This window comes from Artemia sp. Qi Xiang Cuo, chromosome 9 (genome assembly GCF_049724085.1).
Source record: "Artemia sp. Qi Xiang Cuo chromosome 9, ASM4972408v1, whole genome shotgun sequence".
NCBI classification, from domain to species: Eukaryota; Metazoa; Arthropoda; class Branchiopoda; order Anostraca; family Artemiidae; genus Artemia; species Artemia sp. Qi Xiang Cuo.
Window position 1 is genome coordinate 18,517,760 of NC_142802.1, and position 14,388 is coordinate 18,532,147.

General features: G+C 37.4%; 1 protein-coding gene across 4 annotated transcripts in view; it reads left to right on the plus strand.

Annotated features, from left to right (window-relative positions):
* The window catches only part of CaMKI (Calcium/calmodulin-dependent protein kinase I), a 117,655-nt gene that overhangs the window by 13,885 nt on the left and 89,382 nt on the right, over positions 1 to 14,388 (plus strand). For all 4 annotated transcript variants that reach the window (XM_089094326.1, XM_089094327.1, XM_089094329.1 and 1 more), the window contains exons 2-3: positions 3,114 to 3,240; positions 12,957 to 13,088. In XM_089094326.1, coding sequence (XP_088950452.1) covers positions 3,125 to 3,240; positions 12,957 to 13,088 — 248 coding nt within the window. In that variant the 5' untranslated portion in view covers positions 3,114 to 3,124. The remainder of the gene's footprint in view (positions 1 to 3,113; positions 3,241 to 12,956; positions 13,089 to 14,388) is intronic.

Sequence of the window (14,388 nt, forward strand, 5' to 3'; positions counted from 1 at the left end):
CAAATCACTTTCGACTATTAAAAAGGGTACTAGCCCTTTGGATTTAAAATTAAGTGAGCTCGTTTTGAAGTTTCTGCGATATCGCCTTCAATAAGAATCATATATTCCCCCATGGAATAACTTTAAACCCTTCCTCTAAGAGTTGTGGGGGAGTGTCCTCTTCAAAAACATATTTTCTATCTGGAAATAAACTACGCTGAACAAAATGGCTATCTCAAAATTTTGATTAGATGTGTTTGGGGGAATGATGGGTGTGGGGAGGGGGGCTAGTTGCCCTCCACTCACTTTCGACTATTATACCGGGCACTAGCCCTTTGAATTTCCAATCGAATGAGCCTTTTTTGAAGTTTTTACGACAACACCTTCTATAAAAACCTTATATGCCCCCAGGGCATAACTTAAAATCCTTGCCCCGAGGGTTTTGGGGGAGTGTCCTCCTCAAAAACATATTTTCTATCTGGAAATCAACTACGCTGAACAAAATGGCTATCTCAAAATTTTGATTGGATGTGTTTGGGGTAATGATGGGCGCAGGGGGGGGCTAGTTGCCCTCCAATCACTTTTGACTATTAAAACGTGCACTAGCCCTGTGATTGTCCACTCGAATAGTTCTTTTCTGAGGTTTTTATGTCAACGCCTTCTGTAAAAACCTTATATGCCCCAGGATATAAATTTCAACCCTTTCTCCGAGAGCGGTGAGAGCGTGTCCTGCTCAAAAATATCTATTTTCTGTCTGGAAATCAAATACGCTGAACAAAATGGCTATCTCAAAATTTTGATTAGGTGTGTTTGGGGGAATGATGGGTGTCGGAGGGGGCTAGTTGCCCTCCAATCACTTCGACTATTAAAAAGGGCACTAGCCACTCCAATTTGCAATCGAATAAGCCCTTTTCGAACTTTCTATGACAACTCCTTTGATACGAAGTGCCCGGGTATGGAGAAAAAAACACATTGTTCCAACATCGTTCTTTACTTAGGCAGCGCTAGCGCGCTGCCTATGATTAAAGAGGGTACTAGTTCTTTGAATTTCCAATCGAATGAGCCTGTTTTTAAGTTTCTATGACAATGCCTTCTGGAAAGACTTTACATGCGTCCATGGCATAATATACAACCCTTGTCCCGAGGGTTTTGGGGGAGTGTCCTCCTCAAAAACATATTTTCTATTTGGAAATCAACTATGCTGAAGAAAATGGCTATCTCATCATTTTGATTGAATGTATTTGGGGTAATGATGGGCATGGGGGTGGGGGGCTAGTTGCCCTCCAATCAATTTCGACTATTAAAAAGGGTACTAGCCCTTTGAATTTCCAATAGAATGAGCCTGTTTTGAAGTTTCTACGACAACGCCTTCTATAAAAATCCTATATGCCCCCAGGGCATAACTTAAAACCCTTGCCCTGAATAAACTTTATGAAGGGATGCTTGTATAAACTTTAGAGAGGGCTCATTTGATTTAAAATTGAAAGTTCTTATTCACTTTTTAAGAGTTAAAAGGGATTGAATGGCAGCTAGCCCCTCTCCCTCCTCCACGCCCTCACTGCACCAGATAAAAATTTTGATATATACATTTCGTTAAAATAGTTCAAAGTTCTGATAACAACAAACTTCGGTGTCGACACAGCCCACCAGGGCCCAGGGTTAGGCGTTATAAGTTATAGCCCTGGGGCATAACTTATTGAGGGGGGTTTATAACTTATTGGAAGCGGTTTTGTATGGGAAGAACACGTATGAAATCTATTATAATCATCCAATTATAAGATTAAAATAATACTCTGTGATAGATGCAAAATTGCTTTGGCACACAAATTCCTATTAAGGTCAATTCCAAACAGTCGTGATCCCTTTGTGTCAGCAAGTGAAATGTTCTAAACCCCCTTATTGGAGCTATTTTTTCAATCCATTCATTGTTGTCAATCGCTGTCCACAAGTTATGCAAGCTGTCTATTGTTCATATATAAGGTTTTTATCAAAGATGTAATCGTATAGACTTTTAAAAAACCCTCATTAGATTTAAATTGAAAGTTATAGATCCTTTTTTTTAATTCAATAATAATCGTACAGTAATTCACCCCCCTCCATTCAATAGGAACTAGATAATTTTTGCGATCAAAAACGAACAAAAATTAATTTAAAAAAACTGTACAAAAGATGAGTTTTTCAAAGAAAAAGTAGATGCCATTTTAAACTTAGGCTCAACCAATACAAATAACTTTTTAAGTTCAAACTCAAAACCGTCAGAAATCATTATTAAAGAATAAATAAAACCCAAAACGAATAGAAATTAAATAAACAGTCATAGCAAAAAAAAACATACAACAAGTAATAATGTAAATGAATCAATATATATTAAAGCGAGTAATGCTTAGATTGAATATGAAAATCAAGCTTAAAACAAAAAAAATATTTGCTATTAAAGTATAAATGAAACTTAAAACGAACAGAAATTAAATAAACAGTCAATGCGAACAAACATACAATATATATTAATGTAAATGAATAATAAATCTTCAACACCTGGCGTCCGGACTATCATATAATCTACCAAGCATACAACTACCCCAAATCAGTATCAATAAATAAATGAAACCCAAAACAAACACAAAATAAAATAAATATTAGAGTCAAACTCAAAACGAGCATAAATTAATGTGAGTAGGGTTCAAAACCCATATGCCTTCTAAAAGCCGGAAAAAAATGTGCATTGTCAATTTAATATACATATGCTGATATTTATTCCCTAAAATCTTAATTAATTTTTGATTTCTTAAAGTTACAAAAGTGAAAATATTTCAAAGAATTGTTTTCAGTAAAGCGCCAATGACGCAGTAGGTTTTAGGCTTCTGCAGTGAGACGATACCCAAACTCTTGTTTGTAGTTATTTTTATTCGATTCAAACTTGATTTGCATATTCAATTTAAGTTTCACTCGTTTTAAGATTTATTTATTCATTTACATTAATATATATTGTATGTTTATTCGCATTGATTGTTTATTTAATTTCTGTTCGTTTCAAGGTCTAGTAGATCATTTTCCTTAGGGTGTTCATCATTTCTTTGAAGAAGAAGCAGAATTTTTCTGATGTAATTGTTTATGTTTCTCTCCTTTCCATGTAGCTTTGACGATAATGCCGCTTTTTGGGCGAAGTAAGGAAAAAGAAACGTCTAGGAAATCAGTTAAGAAAGATGAGCCAAGTAAACCATGCGTCAGTGAAAAATTTCAATTAAAGGATTTGTTGGGAACGTAAGGATTTTTCTTCTTTATTTTTTATTTTTCTTGCTGCTTCTGAGATTTTGTGAAAAGTAACCATAATAAATAGGGTAGGATGGAGTGACTTTATATTGCAATGAGTATAATTGAAATCAAGGATTTCAGAAAATAGGAGTTAAAAGAACGATTGCAAACAAATAAAAAATAAAGACAAAAACTTAGTAATAAAAAAAATCTCAAACGGAAAGCAAGCCAAGGCCCTATACTATCATGCTATGGATAAATGATTCATCAAAAAATTATTTCTTTGAATAAATATATTTGTGACTTTCAGTTTAATTTTGCTGTTTTAAAAGAATCTCCATTTCCACGACTTTTTTGAGTCCATAGCACCAAAAGAATAAAGCTTTTCAAAAGAATTGATACCCAAATAAATAAAGCTTTTAAATCGTCAATTGGTAATTTCTAAAGCAATCAGTATTACTCGAGCAAATGTTTTGAATTGGGAAATCAATAAATGACTTGCTGATTGATGTTCTATACATTTGAAAGGAAGAAAATATTGTTTGCAATCTGTTGCATGTTAGAGTAACAATTCCAAATTGATTAATTTAAATTAATAAGCAAAAAATGCTGCATATTTGAGCAATATTTAATTTTTCAATGTTATAAAAGAAATGAGCAATATATATTACTGAGAAATCCAGGATAGATGGTTTTTGGTATTTTTAATTAGATGGACTGAAAGCCCTTATGGTTTCTGGTTTCCTATGAAGCTGAATCTATCCTGACTGCACAATTCTGAATGTAGCTCTTAATTCCAACCAGGTTTGGCTGGGATTTGATGCATCCTTCTGGCATAAGGGTTGATGATAAAAATTTAGATTCCCCTATTTCTCTTTTGTGCATTTTAGCTGCTTGACAAAATCAAATGTAAGGGTCCGTGGATGAGAATCTCTATTCTTCTCGTCTTTATGTGAAACTGTGCTACTATGGCTATATGCAGATAAAATTCTCTTACATACTACCGAAGTCCCTCCTCTCTTCTTAAATCTCACCACTTTTCGTATTTCCCTCTTTGTTGATAAGATGAGATGCAAAATTACATTTTACTGCTCCCCCGAAGGCTCATTGGCATGTAAAGAAGGGGAAAGACAAACGAGGCACTTAATCAAAGAAGAAAAAATTAAAATATTCACATACTCACAAGAGCAAAAAGGAGGAGAAAAGAAAATATAGATAAAATAAAATAAAAAATACAAAACTAAATAAGCTAAATTAATTAATAGACTAAATTGATACTTCTATCTCTTTTGATGTCCTCTATGTTTTTTCTTAATTCCTTCGCCCCTTTCTATATTCCTTCGCCCCTTTCTTTATTCCTTTCTTAAAATGTCCTCCCTCACAGGCATAAAGATAATCAATACCTGAAAACTTGGTCTAAGTTGCCATTGTTATTAGTCTTGGGGCAAGTTGCAAGTTACTATTGCTATTGTTATTAGTCGATTATTAGTGTCGTTGTACATTACATTTTTTTTTTTTTTTTTTTTTTGTAAATATGAAAATAAATGAACTCTGAAACTGATATACAGTTTTTTTTTTCTATACAGTACCATTGTATTTTTTTTTCTATTTGGTTCAAGTCTTCATTTTTAACTGTAATTATATTTTCCTTTTACAGATAATTATTAATAGTAACATCTTTAATGATAATAATTACTATAGGAGGACATAATCTCGTCTAATATATCTTTTCTGAAAGTTGAAACAAAATCCCATTGGAAATTGCAATATAATTAGTGTTGAATTCAACTTTAATACGAATTAACTGCAAACCTCGAACAATTTAGAAACTAATGCCTCTCTTCCTCATGCACGTTTTCCCTGTGCAAGTTCCACCAATTTCCCTACACAAGGGCTCATACTCTTTATACTCATTAAACTGGTCATTTGTCTCCATCTTTCCCAATTTGATGATGTATAAAAGTTAATTCGATAAAGAAGATTGCTAAGCTTTTTCAGAAAAATTGGATACCGAACTTCTTTTGACGTTAATTTTTGGTCGTTCCAGCTGTCAATCCACTCTCACTTCTTCTGGAATGATATAATAAATGCAGTCAAAACAAAGGTTGCTTGTTACTCATAAAAGGCGCAAGGTACAATTAAGCCAGACCTAAAACTAAGCAGAGAAAGTATTAAGTGTGTTGACAAGTTCCCCTACCTTGGTAATCTGTTCACCAGTGATAACAGCCACTCGAAACATAGCTAGCCCTTGCGAGTTCCAGTTCCAAAATCCTTATGTCCTTGTGGCGTAGCTAAGAATCTATCTCTGTGTCTTGATTCACGACGTTTTGTTACCTTGATCTACTTGCTTACTTGTACTTGGATCAGGACACAAGATATGTAGCTCTCCCTGGCGATAGGATCTGGCAGACTGTTGAATTCCTCAGGTTACGGTCTTGGGTTAATGGGGCGATAATTTCGAGCCATGAAGGGTCCCATATGCGACCATGTCTACAGAATCCGCCAATCGGCTCGAGGTCAGATTTGACGGTGTTGCCATGTCTTTTCCTCCAATCAGGTGCGGGTTTGCAGCGTAGGCTTTGATTTGTAAAAGTCTTGGCCGGTCTTTGGAAAACATGGCCAAACCAGGACAGGCGGTGGCGTCGAATGATAGATGTGATGTCGTACTTCTGGTCACGTCGTTGGCGGATGATCGTATTTGGGATTCGGTCGCTGAGTCGTAAGCCCAATATGCTCCTCAGGCATCTGTGTTCAAAAGTGTTGAGGGCTAGTGCCTCAGTGACTTTTAAGGGCTACGTCTCACATCAGTACAGTAAGACCTATCGGACTAGGGCATCGTAAATACGGATTTTTGTTTTTCAGTTGTTTTCCTTCCTTATCCATAGCGGCTTCGACAACTGTGCAAAGACTGCGGAAGCTGATGCAATGCGGCGTTGGATTTCTTCGCTACATCCGCCGTTGATGTCAGTGTATGATCTTCAATACTTGAATTTATTGACAATTTCAATCTGCCTTTGGTTAAGGGTTATAGGGGTAGAGTCTATATCCGGAGTATTAGACAGAGCTTTAATGTTGTCAATGTTAATCTTGAGCCCCACTGGGGCAGCAACTTCGGAGACTTTCAGAAGCATTTTCTGGGCTTCGCCAACGGATTTGCCAAGAAGAGCAACATCATTGGCATAATCCAGGTCGGTGGCACTGAAATCAGAGCTAACCTTGACTCCTTCGGAGTTTAGCATTGCTTTTTTAATTACCGAATCGACGACAAAATTGAATAGTTCGGGAGAGAGTACACACCCTTGCCTCACACCGAAGTCGATTTCGAATAGCGGAGAAAGTTCTCCGTTGACCTGGATGCAGGCTCGTGTGTGTTGATAGTAAGCCTGAATGAGTCGTATGATCTTAGGTGGGACATAATCCTCTTCCATTGCCATCCAAATTCCTCCCCGGATGACTGAATCCAAGACCGTAATGAAGTCAATGAAGACAGCGACGGTGATTTATTGATGCTTGGTTCTGTGTTCAAAAATCTGTGTCAAGGTAAAGAGTTGGTCAATACAGCCCATGCCGGCTCGGAAACCAGATTGGTTGGGGCGGGTTCTTTCGTTGTGGACTTCGCAGAATCGGCTAAGCAGATTCATTGCAAAGATCTTTGCTGCAATGCTCATTAGTGAGATCCCTCTGTAATTTTTGCATTCAGTACGGTCGCCTTTCTTGAAGACTGGCAGTATAACTGAGCCTTGCCATTCCTGGGAAAACCGTTCCCGAAACCAGGTTGAGCAGAAGAGCTTCTTTAGTTTCTCAGCGAGAATAAGAGCAGCTTTGTAGACTTCTTCCGGGATAGAATCTGTGCTTGGCGCCTTGTGTTTCGTCAGCTTCTCGGTTGACTCTTTGATCTCTTGTATTGAAGGGGGGAGGTGAACATTGACGTTGCTTTATGAGGCTTGTTGACTCGGTGGTACTGAGTTAAGGTTAGGGTTTCTTGGCTAGAGTGCAGTTGCGTTATTATTGGAAGGCGTATGAGTGGAAGAGATTTTGTGACTGGGGTTCAGCAGCTTCTGGAAATGGTGCGGCCATCTTGCGATTATGTAATCTTTTCTTGACAGAAGCGTTCCATCTTCGCCTCTCACTCCAGTTGAGATCTTTTTACTTTTCCCAGTTTATTCTTTTAGTGGTTGGTAGAGCTTTCTTGTATCTAAATGACTAGCAGTTTTCTGCATATCTAGAGCCACTTGGTCCCAGTAGCTTTTTCTGTCGCGGCGGATGGATTTATGGCATTCTTTTCTCAGCGTATTGAACACTGTGGACTGGGTGTTTCCGGTCTGTTGTTTCTGGTTTAATAGTTTGATGGTGTGTTCTGAGATCCACTTTTTTTCGCTTCCGATTTAGCCGGACAAGAATTTTTTAAAAAGCGTCTGTTATGGTGTCTCTGATCTTCCTCCACTCGTCTTCTATGTTTATGGTGGCTGGTTCGTTATCGTCGTCCACGGACAGGATGTCAAAACGGTTAGATAATTCCAAGCGAACTCTTCTGTGACTGATTTATCATGAAAACGTGCTACATCGTATCTCGGAGGAGGTTGCGTTCTTTTCCGCAACCTCCTCCGAGATAAAGCTCGATATAGCTCCTCCGAGATAGACCTCCATAAAGCTCGCCTCCTCCTCCGAGGAGGCGAGCTTTATGGCCAGGGAAGCTTTTAGCAGCAGATGATCGTAGCCGTTCTTCGCTCCTGTGTTGGCTCCACGGTAGGCTCAACAGTTCTATAGAGCTTCGCCATCGGGAGGATATTAGCAAGTAATCCACCTGGGATTGGGCTCTTCCATCTTGAGAGTGCCAGGTGATCCTCTGGGATGGTTTGTGTGGAACAACGTATTTGAGGTCACCTTGATCACCCTATTGCAATCTACTCTTGTGAAACTCGGACGCTGAAAGTGGATGACTATTGTCTACCCATAGCATTTTAAACTAAATGCATCCTCCAAATCGCTGGGATCACCTAACTGGATAGAATCTCAAGTGTTGAGCTCCTCGACTGCCTTAAAATCCTACAAATAATCCCCACCAAGAGCCAACTCCAACGACTTCGATGGCTCGGTCACGTTCAACGGGTGAGTCTGCCCAGTCTCCCGAATATAATCTTCGAAAGTCAAATTTATGGCTCTTGACCTTGTGGTCTTCTTCAAAAATTTGGAAATATAAAATAGCGCCTCATCCCCTCTTGAACCTGCTCCATCTACCAGATGACCGCGAGGGACACAAGGCATATCCACGCCATCACGAAGAAAAAGGCCCCAAAACGATCTTTAAGGACGGACAGGACTTGAGTCAAGTAAGTTAAGAGGAACCAGAAATTTAATTTTTATCTAATACTTTTCACTTTTTGTTGTACCCGGAACATGCTCAAATGCTTTAAACCTCGGATACTGTTATGACATCCGATAATTCTTAGTTGTACAGAATAGAGATAAGTGCTTTGAATTCTTTTGGTATTGTTTGGATACAGCCTTCATTATTTCCACATTAGAAATAGAGAGAGAGAGAGAGCTATTAGTTTCCCCCTTGTTCCTTGTAGACAATTAATGTAACCTGCAATATAATTCTGTATAAGAGATAATCAATAGGAGAAGGTTGATCTATTTGCTGAAAGACAATGGAAGCGGTGTTTAAGCTCGCTTTAACATTGGAAATGCAGGGTTTAAGATGTGAAATCAAGCAATAATTTCGAATGAACATTTTTCAAATTTAATTAATCCTGTATTTCAGTTGCTAAGGTGACTTAAAATACCATTTTCATTATTTTAAATGCTCAGGCTTGTCTAAATAGTATTTTCCTGAAAGATGTATGATATGAGTAAATTCTTGGCTGGATGGGATAAAACACACGAATCGAATTCGTGAAGGAGGGGGAATGCTAAAAGCCATAGTTTCCTATTGCCTCCTTCATTTTGTAGGGGAGAATATTGACATTGACAGAAAAAGGTATGCGTGTAACTGAACCCCAAGCCTCGTGCATCTGAACCCCCACGCAACTCAAGCTCATTTAACTGAACTCTCGTACAACTGAACCCTCATGCAACTGAATACTCGTCGTGCAACTGCACCCCTGAACCATGGGCGCCTATATGGGGGGCAGAGGGGGGCTCCAGCCCCCTTGGCTGAATGATGCTACCTTGTATTTTTATATTTTTGTTTTGAGATTTTTATTATACACCATTGGAAGTGCCGTTTAGACCAGTTAAGCCCCCTCTCTAAAATTCAGCTTATGGGTGCCCATGCCCTGAACCCTTGTGCAACCGAACCCCGAGCTTCGTGCATCTGTAACTGAACCCCAAGCCTCGTGCATCTGAACCCCCACGCGACTCAAGCCCATCTAACTGAACTCTCGTACAACTGAACCCTCGTGCAACTGAACCCCTGTGTGACTGAACCCTGTCGTGCAAATCCACGCCTGAACCACGGCTGCCCATATGGGGGAGGGGGGCTACAGCTCCCTGGCTGAATAATGCTGCCTTATATTTTTATATTTTGGTTTTGAGATGTTTATTATACAACATTGGACGTGCCGATTAGACCAGGTAAGCCCCCCTCTAAAATTCAGCTTATGGGTGCCAATGCCCTGAACCCTTGTGGAATTGAACCTCCGTGCAACTCAACCCCATTTAAATGAATCCTTGTTCAACTGGACTTATTGCTTCAACCATGACCTGCAATTGTTGGGACCCTGGGCATGAAAAGTTTCGCTAATTTTCAAATATATAGAACGGATGCATAAATTGTTATTTTCTAGAGTTGGGAGAGGGGATTTGGGCTGAATGCGGTTGATTTGAATTAGGGTTGCAAACAGGTTTGTTTAAACGGGGGTTTAGTTAAATGAGGGATAAATTGTGTGGAAGTTGAGTGGATTGGGGGTTTAAATAAATGGTGATTTAGATGCACGAGGGTTGAATTAAACGGTGGTTGAGTTGAATGAGGGTTGAGCTGAATGAGGTTGAGTTGCACGGATATTGAGTTTAGTGAGGGTTGAGTTGCAACAAGAGTTCAGTGCAACGAAGGTTCAGTTTTATGGGATACAGTTATACTAGGGCTTAGTTTAAAGGGGTTTGAGATGCATGAGGATTCAGTTTGAATGGGGTTGGGGTGCACAGGGGTTCAGATGCACGAGCGTTCAGCTACACGAGAGTTCATTTGCAATGGAAGAACAGAAAACAAAATATATTGCAAATCTTTTGTTTGAAATTCCAATTGGAATGGCAAATTTTACTTTATGTATTATTTTTTGTGTGTGTGTGTACCATTCGTCTTAACGTGAATTAAGGGAATAATTTAGCAAACAAGACAATTCTTGAGACAAACACTTGTTTTGTGGGTGAAGTTGTACAGAAACTACGCTTTTCTGTCGTGAAACTTCGCTATTCTGGGTCTTGTCGAAAAAGGGGAACTTTAGAAGAGGAATAAACTTTAAAGCCTCTTCCCTACTGATTATATCTAAGACAAAAAATGCATTCTATCTAATTTAATGATCAAGATAAACCCAAATGTTTATCTTGCATAGAAGCAGAAGCAGAAACTTTTATGAAGTAGTCCATTAATCAACAAATTTTATAAGAACGAAAATACTTTATAAGAAAATACCTTACTTGAAATTTCAATCGAAAAAGGCACTTTTAGTTGTAGAAATCGTAGCTTTAATTGAAGAATAAGGGAAATTTACATAAGAAATACATAACAACCCCTGTGTCAGGGGTGCTATTTGGGCGGGAGGACAATTGCTTCCTCAGTGTTTTGCTCCCCCTAGATTTAAAAAAAAAATCTTTTTTGGCATTTCCCCTTAAAAATCAGAAAAAAATGATCCCTCTTCCTAGATTTAAAAAATGTTTTTTTTTAACTTCATTAGAAAAAGAAGATATTCCCCCCCCTTCTTGTATACATTTTCATGAATTGGTGTCCCTGAGTGGAATCCTAGTCGACGATCTTTCAAATGCCTTAACCGCTTATTGATCATACTTCTTCGCAATTGGCCATCCTGCAACTCAGTGCCACCATGTAGAGTTGTTTCTGACTATCCCCGTTTTCTTCGCAAGCATCATAGGCCATATAGTTGTCATTATCAATTTCTTATGAACAAATGCAAAAGTTGCGCATGGAGTTCTAGAAATTTATTCTGATTAAAAAAAAATCGTATATTTTCTCGTCATTATTTACCACTATATTTTAGGAATTTTACAAGTGCTACTGACAGAAAAACTGGGGAAGGGGGAAGATCTACAAATGAAACTAACACCGCCTATTGTTAGCTGAAAAATCTAACGCCGATGTGACCATTCGGCTTGTGACCATAGGCGATGTGACGAATCATGATAAACATAGAAAATAAATAAAAATTCCGTTTCCAAACTTCTTTACTAAAGAGACAATTTGTTTCGAAACAATCATCGGATCAAGTTCGTAAATAACGTAATAAAAAAGAGACCAAGGAAACACGGGGAGCATTCCTACACTCGTGATAAAGGACCCTAGGAGAATAAATATTACGCCGTTTTATTCTACATTCTGGCTCTGAATAAAAAATTGGAAATATTGTTTTCAAAACGCTATATAACAACTTGTTTTAAGTCTTCAAACCCCTAACCCCTAGTTCCCACGTCATGCGTTTTGAGGAAAACCGCAGCAATTTTGTGGACGATTTTTTACCAGCCTGAAAAAAATTAGATCTGAATTCGTTGGAATTATTGAGCGAATGCGGGAGAATATGCTCAAGAATCAAATGCACAGCTGATTGCTATAATCTGTATTGTGCTGAGATGACAGATCGTCATAATTGGGTTTTCTGGCTGTTAATTTTAATCTGAGATGTGGCTGCATGTCCTGTTAGCTGGTCCTTGCATGGTGCAGATGCATATCCCCACCAACCTCCGGTGCAACGCTGATCCCCACTAAATTCCAGTGCAGCGCATATCCCCATCAAATGTCGATGCAACGCATGTCCCCACTAAACTCTGCTAGTATCCTTGTGGGTAAGCTTACAAAATTTTAAGAAACACTGTTCTACATAATCTTTAAACGTCAGATTTCTGAACTCTGGGAAAGGTGGGACAAGTAGAAACTAAGGCGGCGATTGACCCTGGTGCTTCCTCTTTAATTATGTGCATTAATTACCGTTTGTTTTAAGTTTCTGGTGTTGTAAAACATTAACTACATATATTTCCATTAAGAATGTATCGCTTTTACAACCTCTCCTGAAATTCTAATTTTTCGTTCATTTTGTATAGCTAAACATTGAATGATATGATACCGACTGACTATAAACCAATTAATGATACATACCAGATAAATGATTTTAAATGTCCTAATACTTGACTGACATAATATTCTCGGACAGTAATTGGTCATTAGAATGGTCACTGTAGGAAGACTTTCGTTAAGGCTATTGTAGTTTATATCGTCAGCTATATTTGCCATTTTTGTCTTTATTGCTATTATAGCGGCTTTTTCACTTGTCCGTAAGGGGTTTAGAGAGGGCATTACTTCCCATGATTCGTCCAAAAGACCCCCTTCCAGAAGAACTCAAGAATTACTTCCTAAAAATGCATTTCTTGGCATTTTAGCCCCTCCCCTCGGTAAAACCCTCTAATATCCCCATCTAAAATTATGGCTATATGTACCTTGGATGTTTGTAGTCACAAATGTTGTGATTACCTGTTAATAAATGTAAATTACATTTTAGTGGTGCTTTTTCACAAGTCCGAGTTGCAGAATCTAAAGAAGATGGACATCTCTATGCTGTCAAGATAATAGACAAATCTGCGTTAAAAGGGAAAGAAGATTCGCTAGAAAATGAAATCAAAGTCCTTAAAAGGTAAGTGAGATTGGACAAATTCTGACAACTTTGACTGCTTAGTTAGCAGATTTTTTTTTTCATTTTCTTCTATGTATTGAAAGGAACATTCAACCCCATAACGGTTATAAACTAGATTAACGTTATTGAGGCAGCGTGAAGTATTGTAGTAACCTTTGTTTGGCCTCAGTTTCTTCTGTTATTTCTGTTGATAGGGGTTTCCGACACGAAACGTGAATTTTTGTGCACTTTTTAGTTTATTTTTCATTGTCTTAATTAAAAGATATATATATATATATATATATATATATATATATATATATATATATATATATATATATATATATATATATATATATATATATATATATATATATATATATAGTGCCAATTTTAAATATTTCAGTGTTATTTCATTTATATCGACGAATTTTTAATTTTTCATTCGTAAACATATTCAGTAGGCTAAATGCGGCAATGCGTGATCTCTTTGTTTTAACCTGTTAAGCGGATATCCTCCATATTTCTCCTTTATTCCTTCTTTGTAAAGAAGAAGAGATCGTTAAAATCTTGCGTGGACACTAATGTTTCGTGCAAAACTGCTAAAAGTTCCCTATTAAAACATGCAAATAAAGGGTCGCTATGAAGATCTTGTCAAAGGTAAAATTGTCCATAAAAGTGTTTAGGGTAAGAAAATCAATATGTGGTAAAGGCGGTTCTCAACAATATTTACTTTAGGTTTAATCCAAAACTTCAAAGAAAGAAGATAGTTTCTCTAAAGTTGAAATCCGATTGTTTATAGAAAGTATGTTTGTAGGCTGAAAGAAAATACAAAAAGTAAATAGGAAACTGAAAAGAAAATAGGAAATATACCTTATAAGAAAATAGGAAACCCTACGAAAAGAAAATGCGAAATTGAAAATATAAATAGGAAACTGAAAGAAGATAGGAGATATAATATATAAGAAAATAGGAAAATCTACGAAAAGAAAGTAGAAAACTGAAAATAAAATAACAAATATGCTTTAGAAGAAAATAGGAAAAGAGGAAATACGAGAATATAGGAAAAGAAAATAGGAAACTACAGAAAATAAGAAAATAGGAAAATCTATGAAAAGAAAACAGGAAACTGAATGCGAGCATGTCTTAGGGAGGCATTAATATGAGTAGAATGACAGTTTTTGTGCTAACTAATAGCACAAGTCACTATAGCCCGCAGACTAAAGGTATATAATACTGATGTTTGAAAGACCAATCCTACAATGTTAAAAAAATAGCGGTTAACTATTAAGCTTGGCTTAGTGCTATTTGTGATGATGGT